At 38.6% G+C, this 14,331-nt stretch overlaps 1 protein-coding gene across 1 annotated transcript in view; it reads right to left on the bottom strand.

The window, feature by feature from the left end:
- Positions 1-1,716: 1,716 nt before the first annotated feature.
- The window catches only part of RAB32 (RAB32, member RAS oncogene family), a 28,951-nt gene continuing 16,336 nt past the window's right edge, over positions 1,717-14,331 (bottom strand). Inside the window, exons 2-3 of the mRNA XM_061130032.1 lie at positions 7,601-7,878; positions 1,717-3,083 (exon numbers count right to left, since the gene is read on the bottom strand). Of these exons, the coding sequence (XP_060986015.1) occupies positions 2,937-3,083; positions 7,601-7,878 (425 nt within the window). The 3' untranslated portion in view covers positions 1,717-2,936. The remainder of the gene's footprint in view (positions 3,084-7,600; positions 7,879-14,331) is intronic.

Here is a 14,331-nt window from a genome sequence, read left to right as displayed (position 1 = left end):
AAGGGTGGAGAACACCTTTTATTTCCCTGACACCCTAAATTCAAGTTTTATGTATAAGTTGCAAAAACAAATTAAACTGAGAATTTAGGAGTAAAGCAAAAAAAATGACTCAGTTTTACTTCTGTAGTGTATGGAATAATAAATAGAAAACTACCTCACACTGACATACCCTGCGTGTTTGCAGAAAAACAATTTTTTTAAGGTGCTATCAATCTTCAAAAGATTGATGGCAAATAGATGGGGAAACAATGGAATCAGTGACAGACTTTATTTTCTTGGGCTCCAAAATCAATGCAGATGGTGACTGTAGCCATGAAATTAAGACACTTGCTATGACAAACCTAGATAGCATATTCAAAAGCAGAGACATCACTTTGCCGACAAAGTCCATCTAGCCAAAGTTACCGTTTTTCCAGTAGTCATGCACAGATGTGAAAGTTGGACCATAAAGAAAGCTGAGTGCCAAAGAATTGATGCTTTTGAACTGTGGTGTTAGAGAAGATACTTGAGAGTTCCTTGGACATCAGAGATCAAACCAGTCAATCCTAAAGGAAATCAATCCTGAATATTCATTGGAAGGGCTGGCTGATACTGAAGCTGAAGCTCCAATACTTTGGCCACCTGATGTGAAGAGCTGACTCATTTGAAAAGACCCTAATGCTGGGAAAGATTGAAGGCAGGAGGAGAAGGGGACAACAGAGGATGAGATAGATGGTTGGATGGCATCACCAACTCGATGGTCATGAGTTTGAGCAAGCTCTGAGAGTTGGTGATGGAAAGGGAAGCCTGGCATGCTGCAGTCCATGGGGTCGCAAAGAGTCGGACTCAACTGAGTGACTGAACTGACTGAATCTTTAAAATTATTCTAAGAGAAGAAAACAAGTATGGTGAAAATGGGCAAAGAAAGTGCTATACTCATGATTTTGAATTTACTGCTAAACCAATTTAAATATGATGAATTTCCTGTAAAAAATAAAAATCAATATATGAAAAAAGAATATTCCAAGCAGACTTCAGTGACTGTCTAGAATAAGTTTTATATTGCTAATGTTTTGGTTTTGGCATGAATATTTCATAACACTTATACTATTGGACTCTGGAATTTAAGAAAGCTTAAAAAGTTGAACTTTGTGCCTAGACTAGAAAAAAATTTATTTAAAGTATGACACGTATGTTTCCTAGAAAGGAAGACTTAAGGGTGGTATTAACTAAGTAGTGTTACTTAAATCAGGGTCTGCTTTCTATTCCTTGGCCTAAGGAAAATCTGATTCTATAAAGAATACTTGTCCAAAGAGGTTAAGGATTTGATTTACTTAAATATATAACATATAAACCCACTGGTAATTCCTAGCTAAGGCTCAGGTTTAACACAGAAGAGCAAGCTACATTTTACCGCTCACAACAATGACTACTTACTCTCAAAATACACCTGTCAGAGCAAATGCAATTTGCTAGTTTTTTTACCCCTGCTAAATAAATGTATAGATCTTTCCTATTTGAGCTCAAGCTTAATATACAAGGCCTCATTGTGCACTGGTTTTGGGATGTCACAGATAACCTTTAAATTTCCTTTGAAAGAGATAAGTTGAACCTTTCACATGATATCAACTCCCCTAAAAATAAAGGGCAAAAGAAAAATAAAGGCAAAAGTAACAGACACAGACTTTTCTAAGGCAGAAAAGTAGACACCAAATGACCTTTCTATAACTACATGAATTCAAAACAAAAGTTTCAGTCAAAACATTTATTCTTTTCCTGAATTGGGTTAAATGACAATACAAATATTGTGACCCTGCTTTTAAGTTTCTCATGTACTACACTTTAAATGTTCAAAACTTTGTGTAAAACCACATGTGACCCAATTTCTTTCACAATGCCTGCTGCAGAAATCTTAATTGTACACACTTACTTAGAAATAAATTCTCTCCTAAAGCATTATTACAGATTTGAAAGGACAAGTTAGCACTGCAACAATAATGTCAATTGAGTTCTTAGTTATCAACAAACACACAGAAAGAAGAGAGGAGAGAACTGACAAAGGAGAGAGGAGAGATGTCCATTTATATCGTTTCCAACTGGTAGCAACCACATCAGAAAGCCAGGGTGGCGAGAGTGCTTCTTGAGTCCTTAGGAGGCGATTTTAAGGTATTTAAGGGGATTAACCACATGCTATACTAGCCAGGGCTAGTTAAGTTATAATATTTTCAGGATAACAATTTTACATGAAGTACCAAAGTTCTGGCTAGAAAAATAGATTGCTAAACAGAAACTTCCAGCTTTCCATGGCTAAGAGTCTAAAGTGATAGTCGCTCAGTCATGCCTGACTCTTTGAGACCCCATGGACTGTAGCTCACCAGGCTCCTCTGTCCATGGGGATTCTCCAGGCAAGAATACTGGGGTGGGTAGCCATTCCTTTCTCCAAGGGATCTGCCTGACCCAGGGGTTGAACTCGGGTCTCCTGCATTACAGGCAGATTCTTTACCGTCTGAGCCACCAGGGGAAGCCCTAAGAGTCCAAAAGCCTCTCTCAAATATGAGGATGGGACAAAAATATAGACTCATGAAGCTACAGTGAGGCTGCAGGGAAAGTTTATTACCACCCAGCTTTCACACTGAAAGCCACAACTTGTAAGTCTTAACAGATACTGAGCAACTGTTATTTTAAAAGTTCTTGAAAAGGATGTAAACATTATCCTGAATATGATGGCAACAACAGTAGAAACCTAAGTGCTCAGAGTGAAGGGGTGGAGCCATTGGCAGGACTCCTCGGCCAGGGTCCGTTTCAGAAAGTCTCAGGCTCCCGGGGTGGCGTCATTCATTTTCAGGCGCAGCCCTGGGCAGATTCATAGAGCAGCGCATCCACCATCTGTAATCCAGTTTCAGGACCCTGCTTCCAATCAGTCAGGCTGCGCCCGCAGGACAGAAGCAGACGCCAAGTCAGCAACACTGGGTCTTGCCCTCTTTTTTCACAGTCTCTTGGTCCAGTTTAATTCTGCCATCGTTTTCTTCGTTAGGGAAGCTTTGGTGGTTGGCAAGAATGTTCTCCACCAGGAACCGGGCTGCTTCATCGATGTTGACATTATCCTACAGGGCAGAAACGAGGATTAATTCTTAGAGGAAAGCATTACGAGTATTGCTAGGAACTAGGAAAGTGTGTCAGAGAGGGCACTGTAAGGACAGCTCCATCTCCTGCTCCGATACTAAAACTGTTTGCTGAGAGTCCATACTATTGCCTAACAGGTCTAGGGAACCCTCTTCTTCCTACCAAGGATCCCTCTTTCTGATGTTCTTGTTTTTTAATGTTTTAAACTTTGGCACTGAGGTTCAATAAACTATCTCCATGGTTGAAGATGAATCTTCATCCTGCTCTAGGTTGCCAGCCACATAAGTGAAAGCACAGATAGAAAAAGGCTTCCCTGGTGGCTCAGAGGGTAAAGCATCTGCCTGCAATGCAGGAGACCCAGGTTCGATCCCTGGGTCAGGAAGATCCCCTGGAGAAGGAAATGGCAACCCACTCTGGTACTCTTGCCTGGAAAATCCCATGGACTGAGAAGCCTGGTAGGCTACAGTCCATGGGGTTGCAAAGAGTCGGACACGACTGAGCCACTTCACTTTCACTTTTCACTTTACAGATATCAAAACAAAACTCAATAATTTGTTCTTGAACATCTACTTCCAGTATTTGGGATACCTTGTGGGGAAAAAATGTTACAGGGTTCAAACCACATTAAAATATGATAAATGCAGCATATCACTTCCCCACCCCTGACTGCAAATTACGACTTTTAGTTGATGTGTATAAACTGAGCTGAAACAATGTTGTGGGTGAGATGTTAAGGATGCTCTAAGGAATCACCAGCCATCATATTTGTGTGACTGATTCATATGCTGTCATTGCACATATAACAAGTAACACATAGCAAAAACTGTGCTTATTTACAAAGGACAGGTAGAGGAGCTGTTAGACATTTCTAATGCTATTGTGGAAAATACATAAACATATACTATGAACTTCCCACGTGGCTTCGTAGTAAAGAAACTGCCTGGCAATACAAGAGACACAGGTTCCACCCCTGGGCCGGGAAGATTCCCTGGAGGAGGAAATGGCAACCCACTCCAGTATTCTTGTCTGGAAAATCCCATGGACAGAGGAGCCATGGGGTTGCAAAGAGTCAGACACGACTGAGCGACTAAGCACAACGTACTCTTTTCAGCGTCTGAGGAGGCACACTTGCTTGAGTTCATGTCTGCCAGGCTTCTTCACTGAAAAGGGACTATTTTTCACTTTGCACTTAGTAAGTACAACTGTATAAATACCCTGTTTTTCACCATACCTTTCCCTACTCATTTTGATATCAGTTAATTTTCTTCCCTGGAACAAGTATTACTGTTATATTTAATGGTGACTTTCTATCTCCATCATTTCTTCTTCATTTATGATTTGGAATTCTACAGTTAGGAAGAGTTTTTTCTCTTCTCTCCCATTTAGTCACTTGTTTGTTCATGTCATGGATTATTACTTTATTCTATGGATTAGGTCCATTACAATAATTATCTCCTTTGTTGTTCAATCTACTGTCTTAGATTTTGGAGCTCCTACAAGCAGGCACCTGTGTGTTTTTGACATGTTTCCATCACTGTGTTGTTTCCTTAGCTTCTGGCACCACAGAATACCTCAGGCACATCTTTACTTTCCTTGTTCCACTAGTTTCTGGATAATTGTACTTAAAAACCAGATTCTGAGGACTTGTAAACTCATGAGTTCTGTGTCGTTCTGACTTCTAAACATCTTCAGCAGACACACCCAGGAAATATGTGATGTTTCTGAACTGTGGTGCTGGAGAAGACTCTTGAGAGTCCCTTGGACTGCAAGGAGATCAAACCAGTCCATCCTAAAGGAAATCAACCCTGAATATTCATTGGAAGGACTGATGCTAAAGCTGAGGCTCCAGTACTTTCAATACCTGATGTGAAGAGCCACTCATTGGAAAAGACCCTGATGCTGGGAAAGACTGAGGCTAAGAAGAGAAGGGGATGACAGAAGATGAGATGGTTGGATGGCATCATCAACTCAATGGACATGAGTTTGAGCAAACTACAGTAGATAGTGAAGGACAGGGAAGCCTGGTGTGCTGTATCTATATGGTCTCAAAGAATCAGACAAGACTAAGTGACTGAACAACAATACATACATTGGTATCTGCTTCTATGTTTATCTGTTTATACATACATGTGTGTATGTGTGCATGTATGTGCATGTGTATATACACACACACACACATATATACACATAAACACAGGATTTACATGTATCTGTGTGTATATATATGTAAAACGTTAAGTTCATATGGACCTTTCCAATTCCAACCCAAAACCACAAGGTTCATTCTAGGCTTCTCCCTTATTTGTTGTAACTTTCTCAGTGAAAACTCTGTCTGAGAAGTAAAGACCTCTGCTATTTATTCAGCTATCTTTTCTAGCACCAACATAAGCTTTTTTTTTTTACCTCTACTCCTAAGGTAAGTATAAACTTTAATTAAAGTATTGATCTTCAAATGCCCTAATGTCCCTCGGTCCCCACCATCCCCATATACCAAATAATTAAAACATTCTCTGACTGCATCTAATTGTAACTCATTAAGAACAGAAACTCCCATGCTATAGTGTAATTAGTCACACATTTTCATATTGGAAATCCATTATTTGCCATAAAGGTGAAGAGATGAAGCTCATGAATTTAAACTTGCCTTTTGGCTGTGTTCCCATCAGAAATTCAGATCCCTGGAAGTCTAGCAGAAATCAGTTTGAAGCTAACTGCTGGCCAGCTCAGAATCAGAGGTGTTAGTGGCATGTAGGCAGTACTTTAAGCCTTGACTAAAAATTTTAACCAAAATTTTATATTTCTCTTGAAATACTCATCACTAAGGAAATCTCTAGGAAATATATTTGTAGGAAGGCACAGAACATATGAATATTTTCCTTTTTACCTCTACAAGCTACCCTGTCTATACATATAACGAAGCTGATGACTTACACAGTCACATGATGCTATTGTTTATGAATCTTCCATCTAGGTACTGGGGAGAAATTCGGATTTATTACCTTAACGATTAATTAAAAAAAAAAAGAAGAGGAATTTTTATCTGTAATACATTCATCTTCTCTTGTCAAATCTCTTGCTCTAGTAAACATTTACACACACCACTAATTTTTTTCCAACAAAGCTGGGAAGTAAAGCAAATCCCTTGACAGATGCGGAGAGAAGACAGAGGGCATGGCTCCCAGAACAAGTGCATCTATGAAAAGCCGTCCCTTCTGCAATCTCTTCCTTCCTGTTTGGCTGAGTGCTCATGCAGTACACCTCTGGGCTTCATCTGTTCCACCACTACTTTTTAAATATGAAACTAAATTTTAATTTATAATAGAGCAGATTATATAATAAATAGCCTTCATCTTAGAAGTAAACACTTCTGCCTCTAGCAGACACTATCCTTCCCAATGACCCCTCCATCACAATATTTTCAGAGCACATTTTGTGTAGTCTCCCATAGGTTTGCTTTCATTATTCTCATCTTCAGTGGCAGCAAATAATCTTCCACTTTTAGGGTGGGTTTCCAGTAAAGCTAAAAGTAACCTGGTAATAGGTGATTTGGAGGAAAAAAAAAAACATATATATATATATATATATATATATATATATAAACCACTCTGGTAAATCCATCTAAATCCTTTCTATACATAAGAAATTCACTGAAGGAAACTAAAAGCTAAAACTGTGTTAAAATTAAATCAGTTTGGTTTTGAGTTTGTCATCATCACAGAATTTCACCAACATTTCATCATCCTTCCACGTCTGATTATTATTGGACCTCTAAAGTGAAACTTGCAATTCATATAAATACACTCCAGCACGACATTTTGTGTTTGGGATTTTCACCTTTGCTTTCCAGTATATCTAGACTATTAAGATTTTCATCAGCCAATCTGTATTTTTCTTCAAAAAATATTTTATCCAGTTTTCCATCATGGTTGAAAGAACAACATCTTACTCTACTGTTCATGACGAAATATGTCACAATTGTTGATGCTTTCCTTTTGCTCAAATTTTTCATACACATTTGATCTAAAATTCCTCCATCATCATCTGAATACATCTTCTCTCTGACGTTTTCAATGTCTTTGTTTGTCCTGCCCACAACTTACATCTTCACTAAAGACATCTATGTCCCTACGTTTTGTTAAGTCTTCTGTAAAAATGAAAATTAGTTGCGCTTGACAATATACTTCATACCCCATAAACTCCAGGGTATATGAAAAGTATTTTGTTTAAGGACTCAAACTCATATAAAATGTCATTTGTTCTTTGCTCAAATAATATTGATTTTTATTTTAATGTAAAATCTGCCCTTCTATTCACCTCCCTACTAGCCAATTCTGAAAGCATCCCTGCTGCTGACTGAAATAAGCTGTAACATATCCATGCTTCACCTTTCACTAGGCTTCCGAAAACCACTCGAGTAAATCCATCTAAATCCTTTACAGTTTCAGGTGAGATGTACGAGTTAACTACAGAGCAGGTTCAAACACACAGCAGAGCTCACCTTTGCAGAGGTTTCAAACCATCCTGTGAAGCCATGGTCTTTGCAGAACTGGTCCATCTGGGAAGGAGTCTGGCCACTGTCCTTTTTCTGGTCACATTTGTTAGCTAAAAGGACAGCAGGAATAGGGCTGCCGTTCGGAAGATGTACTTTACTATCCAGATCACTTTTCCATTTTAAAACAGCATCAAACGTGGAACCTCTTGATATATCAAAGACAACGAAGGCACCGACAGCTTCTTTGTAATATACTCGAGTCATGTTGCCAAAACGTTCCTGTCCTAGAAATAAATATAGTGAGACATCAAAAACTTAAAATTCAGTCAGACGCTATATTTATATATAACCTTTTTTAACCCTAAGAATAATGTTGTAAACATATCTGTCACTCCAGAACAGAGATGGGTGGGATTAAGGACACACACACAGAACCACAGCCCATAGGGCAGAAGTGGCTGATCACCTGCTCTCAGGACACAGTTACCTAGTTTTATGTTCTCTGTGCACGTACACTACATTCTCCATAAACACCAAGATGCCAGTCCTTACAGCTACAGAACCCATCATGTCCCCCCTCACTCGCCTTGGTCTAAGAGAGGTACTAAAGAAAAAAAAGAAAGTTGGGTGTGGAGAGAAGAGACAAGAATAGAAGAAAAGAGACTTGCAGGAAGAAGATAAGTGTGGTGGGTAAAACGCTAGTCCAAAAGATTAGGCCTGGACCTGAGATAAAGGAGCTCATGTTCTTAACTCCTCTTTTTTCACATCTCCAGCAAAACCCACTTTCCGTTTCCTTTTTAAATTTTTTTTAAAGGAGGACAATTACTCCACATCTTTGTGCTGGTTTCTGCAGTACAACAATGCGAATCAGTAACCATACATATACTCCCTCCCTCCTGAGCTTCCCTCCCTTCTCCCATCCCACTTCTCTAGGAAGTCAGAGTGCCAGGCTGGGCTCCGGATGTTACACCGCACCTTCCCACTAGCCATCTTTTTAACACAGGATAGTATATATATATGTAAATGCTACTTTCTCACTTTTGACTCGAAATGCAAGACTGTTCTCCTCTAAGAAGGTAGATAGATGTGCAAACCCACTACTTTAGTAAAACGTGGTACAACTGTGTTGTTAAAAGAAGGATCAACTACAGAGCTCTTTGGATATCATTGTACTTTTAAAATAGCTTAACATGTTAAACACTTTTTTGGGAAAAAAAATCTACCATTAAACATACCATATAGGTCTTGGCAAAGCATTCGCTTACTATCTGATATTGACTTAGGAAGAATTCTTTTCTTCATCTGACAGATAGAAAAACATTGCAAAGGCTGCTTGGCCAGGACCCCAACAGCTCCAATTAAAGAAGATGGGACTAAGACTGGATCTCCTGACTCCCATATGTGTGTGGAAACACGCCAGTCATTCTGACCTATCCTGCAGCTGCCCTGACTTCTAAAGCTCTTACCTTTAGTGGGCAAATTACTGACTACAGTGCTAAGGAAAAATGACTGCAAAAACTACAAATCTAAGATTTATAACTCTTTGTCTAATGATAAAAGCATGTGCTATGATGGAACATTTTCCTATTAAAACATACAATGAAAAACAAGCTTTTATATAATTTTACTGGTAGTAAAGAAAGCAAAGCTGTCTCCTAAATTAATCATTTTTCCCCTCCAAATTCTATGCCATCATACATTTTTTAGATATTATTAATGGAATAATTGAAGAAGAATGCAATAGTCAAGCTTAAATGGATAAATAGAGTTCATTTAGTTTATGACTGCTCCCCAGAGGGGCTTATCTGAAGCTGTATTGTGACAGCTCAGAGTTCCAAATTTTGTTATATAACGAACAGTCACATGAGAAATCTCATTATCGTGTTCATATATTATTAGTGATGTAAATCTGACTAGCCAACTATTTAGTTTATTTGCTCACAATGCTGACATTTATAAAAAGTTCATGTTGTATCCTTTTCCATTAACATACATTTAATTATCACACAAGGCATGCTGGCAGAGAACAGACCAGCCATTCAAGGTCAGTATCACCATTTTGTAAACACTGCGCAGATGCATTAAAGTGTACCTAATTTCAAACAGAGAGCACACACTATCAATGATTTTGATTTTTCTCAATTTTAATTATTTTATATGAAACGACTACAGCAATAAGAGAAATTAGTACTGCTTACTTAGTCCAGATAACAAGATAATTACATAATTATATGAAAACATTCCTTTGGGCTCCCCTTTAATTTAGAAGAGGGTAAGGTGCCAAACTAACAAACGTATATAGAAATCCAGAAGTTATGAAGAACTATTGAGCTCTAGTGACTTTTGTTTCTAGAATCATCTATAAATTCCCTCTCCAAATATTTCTTTTTACCAACTGTGTTAGTGAACATTCAAGTTTGTATTCATACATAAGAAAACAAGAAATGTATGAGACAAGGCATTTTTGAGGAGGATCTTGTGACTTAAAATACCCATTCCAGTTCCAGGGCCAGGATTCAATCCTTCCTGACATTCTCACAGCAGAGAGTGCACTTTCTACCACCACCATATATGACAAATCTAAACGGTGCCAATTACACTGTTAAGCATTTCATGTAAAGATAAGATGGGCAACGTAAAGGACAAAAACAGCAATGACCTAACAGAATAATGTTAGTCACTCAGTCGTGTCTGACTCTGTGATCCCATGGATTGTAGCCTGCCAGGCTCCTCTGTCCATGGAATTCTCCAGGCAAGAATACTGGAGTGGGTGGCCATTCCCTTCTCCCAGGGATCTTCCTGACCCAGAGATCAAACCTGGGTCTCCTTCATTGCAGGCAGATTCTTTACCAACTGAGACACCAGGGAAGCCCAAATACAACCAAAGCTAGTGGAGATGATGGAATTCCAGCTGAGTTATTTCAAATCCTAAAAGATGATGCTATCAAACTGCTGCAGTCAATATGTCAGCAAATTTGGAAAACTCAGCAGTGGCCACAGGACTGGAAAAGGTCAGTTTTCATTCCAATTCCAAAGAAAAGCCATGCCAATGAATGTTTCAATTATTGCACAATTGGGCACATTTCACATGCTAGCAAGGTAATGCTAAAAATCTTTCAAGTTGGGCTTCAGCAGTATGTGAACCGAGAAATTCTAAGTGTACAAGTTGGATTTAGAAAAGGCAGAGGAACCAGAGATCAAATTGCCAATATCAGTTGTATCATAGAAGAAGCAAACAGAAAAACATCTGCTTCATTGACTATGGTAAAGCCTTTAACTGTGTGGATCACACCAATTGTGGGAAATTCTTAAAGCAATGGGAATACCAGACTACCTTACCTGCCTCTTGAGAAACCTGTATGCTGGACAAGAAGCAATAGTTAGAACCGGACATGGAACAACGGACTGGTTCCAAATTGGGAAAGGAGTATGTCAAGGCTGTATACTGTTATGCTTCTTATTTAACTTATATGCAGAGTGCATCGTGTGAAATGCTGGGCTGGATGAATCACAAGCTAGAGTCAAGATTGCTGCGAGAAATATCAATAACCTCAGATTCGCAGATGATACCACCCTAATGGCAGAAAGAGAAGAAGGCTAAAGAGCCTCTTGATGAAAGTGAAAGAGGAGAGTGAAAAAGCTGGCTTAAAACTCAATATTCAAAAACTTAAGATCATAGCATTCAGTCCCATCACTTCATGGCAAATAGATGGGGAAAAAAGTAGAAATAGTGACAGACTTTATATTCCTGGGCTCCAAAAATCACTGCAGACAGTGACTGCAGCCATGAAATTAAAAGGCACTTGCTTCTTGGAAGAAATCTATGACAAACCTAGACAGTGTATTAAAAAGCAGAGACATAATTTTGCCAACAAGGGTCCATATAGTCAAAGTTATGGTTTTACCAGTTCAGTTCAGTTGCTCAGTCATGTCTGACTCTTTGCGACACCATGGACCACAGCACACCAGGCTTCCCTCTTCATCACCAACTCCCAGATCTAACTAAAACACATGTCCATTGAGTTGGTGATGCCATCCAACCATCTCATCCTCTGGTGTCCTCTTCTCCTCCTACCTTGAATCGTTCCCAGAATCAGGGTCTATTCCAATGAGTCAGTTCCTCACATCAGGTGGCCAAAGTATTGGAGTTTCAGCTTCAGCATCAGTCCTTTCAGTGAATATTCGGGACTGATTTCCTTTATGATGGACTGGTTGGATCTCCTTGCAATCCAAGCAACTCTCACGAGTCTTCTCCAATACTACAGTTCAAAAGCATCAATTCTTCAGTGCTCAGCTTTCTTTGTAGTTCAACTCTCGCATCCGTACATGACTACTGGAAAAACCATAGCTTTGACTAGATGGACCTTTGTTGGTTTTACCGGTAGTCATGTACAGATGTGAGATTTGGACCATAAAGAAAGCTGAGTGTCAAAGAATTGATGCTTTCGAATTGTGGTACTAGAGAAGACACCTGAGAGTCCCTTGGACTGCAAGGAGATCAAACCGTCAATCCTAAAGGAAATCAACTCTGAATATTCACTGGAAGAACTGATGCTGAAGTTGAAACTCTAATACTTTGCCACCTGATGTGAAAAGCCAACTCATTGGAAAAGACCCTGATGCTGGGAAAAATTGAGGCCAGTAGAAGAGGGCAACAGAGGATGAGATGGTTGGATGGCATCACAAACTCAATGGACATGAGTTTGAGCAAACTCTGGGAGATGGTGAAGGACAGGGAAGCCTGACGTACCGCAGTCCATGGGGTTGCAAAGAGTAAGTCAGGACTGAGCAGGCTGAACAACAATAACACTGTTGAGCAAATGAAAAGTAAAGGCGGAAAAAAAGTACATATATATTATATCTGATTTAAAAAACATACTTAGAATATACAGAATTCTCAGAACTCCAAAATAAGAGAACAAAAAAGAATTTGATAGAATAAGCAAAACATTAAAATACTTTACCAAAGAATTTATATGATAAATAAGCAAAAGAAATGATGCTCAAAATTATTAGTCATTGGGTTTAAACCACAATTGAGCTGATCCTTTATACCCACAAGAAAGGCTATAATGAAAAAGTCTGACTATACCAAGTGCTGGTGAAGTTGTGGAGCAACTGGAGCTCTCATACATAGCTGGTAAGAATAATACTTCAAAATAGTGTACCATGTTGGAAAACAATTTGATACTTTCTCAAAAATCTAAGCATATATCTAGCACACAACCAAGTTATCCTACTCCTAGGTATTTGCTAACAAAATGAAGGCACACATCTATACAAAGACATGCTCATGACTGCCCAGAGGAGCTTCATTTTTAATAGCCCCAAACTGGAAGCAACCCAAATGTCTATTCACATAGTAATGAATAAATTATGGTATGTTCATACAATGGACCACAACTCAACAATAAAAATGAAAGGAACAAATTATGAATTAATGTAACAATATGGAAGAATCTCAAAATAATTATGCTGAGTCAAAATAACCAGGCCAGAAGAGGAGGAGGTAATACTGTGAGTCTACTTATATCAAATACCAAAAATTAGAAACTATAGTAATACAGTAAGAGAAAGCAGATCAGTTGATTATGTTGGACAAGGGCAGGGAATGGATTAGATAAATTACATTTCAAATGATAAAAAATGCTTACAATCTTGACTATGGTGATATTTCCCAAGTGTAAAACATAAAATTGTACAGTTTACTCTATGTCAACTATATCACAATAAAGCTATAAAAAATACCTACCGTATATACTATATATGGTCACCGGGAAGTTAAATGTAAAATGCCTGCCTGGGAGTATATTTAGGGCTGAGTTTGGCAGAACTCAGCTAAATAAAGTTTTATTGGAATATCACCCTCATCTATTTACATATTATATACCTGATTTCATTCTATAATGGTGGAGTTGAGTTGTTGCAATAGAGAGTAAATGGCTCACAAAGCCTAAAATAATTACAATCAGGAACTTTACAAAAATAGTTTAATGATTTCTGTGCTAAGGGTTTAGGGACAGTCTATACCTTTATTAGGAGTAGTATATAAAATTCATGAAGGTACACCCTTAACTTCTTTGTATGTAGGTTATACTTCAAGTGCAAAGAGTGTAAAACGCCAGGTCCATAAGTGAGCACTGAATAAATACTAGCTAAGGACTATTACTGTGCTTCCCTGGTGGATCAGAGGTTAAGGAATATGCCTGCCAATGCAGAAGACGCGAGTTTGATCCCTAGGTCAGGAAGATCTCTTGGAGGAGGAACTGGCAATCCACTCCAGTATTCTTGCTTGGAGAATCCCATGGACAGAGGAGCCTGGCAGGCTACAGTCCATGGTATGCAAAGAGTTAGACACGACTGAGCAACTAATGCGTTCGCTTTCACACATGGCAAAGCCTTAAATTATTAGGTAGGTAAGTGTTTTACCTCAAAGTGGTGAAAATGGTTTGCAAAGGAAAATAAACTTGAGAAAAGTACAACCATCCTAGAGAATCAAATATCAAGCACCCGATAGTCAAGCTACCCCAGGAAATAATGTTGTCTGTTTAAATCAGCCAACTGTCTTTAGAGACCTTTAGAGATCATCAAAGTTCCTCAAGCTCTCACTTCTGATATTTTAGAATATCAGGATTCTATGCTATATATCAGGAAACTATGCTATAATTTTAATGTTATAATGATTTTCTGACAATTCTGCAATCACCAAATCCAGAAGACAGCAATGGGGGTCAAAT

This window comes from Dama dama, chromosome 26 (assembly GCF_033118175.1).
Source record: "Dama dama isolate Ldn47 chromosome 26, ASM3311817v1, whole genome shotgun sequence".
Classification (NCBI taxonomy): Eukaryota; Metazoa; Chordata; class Mammalia; order Artiodactyla; family Cervidae; genus Dama; species Dama dama.
This window is presented reverse-complemented; position numbering and strand designations above follow the sequence as displayed.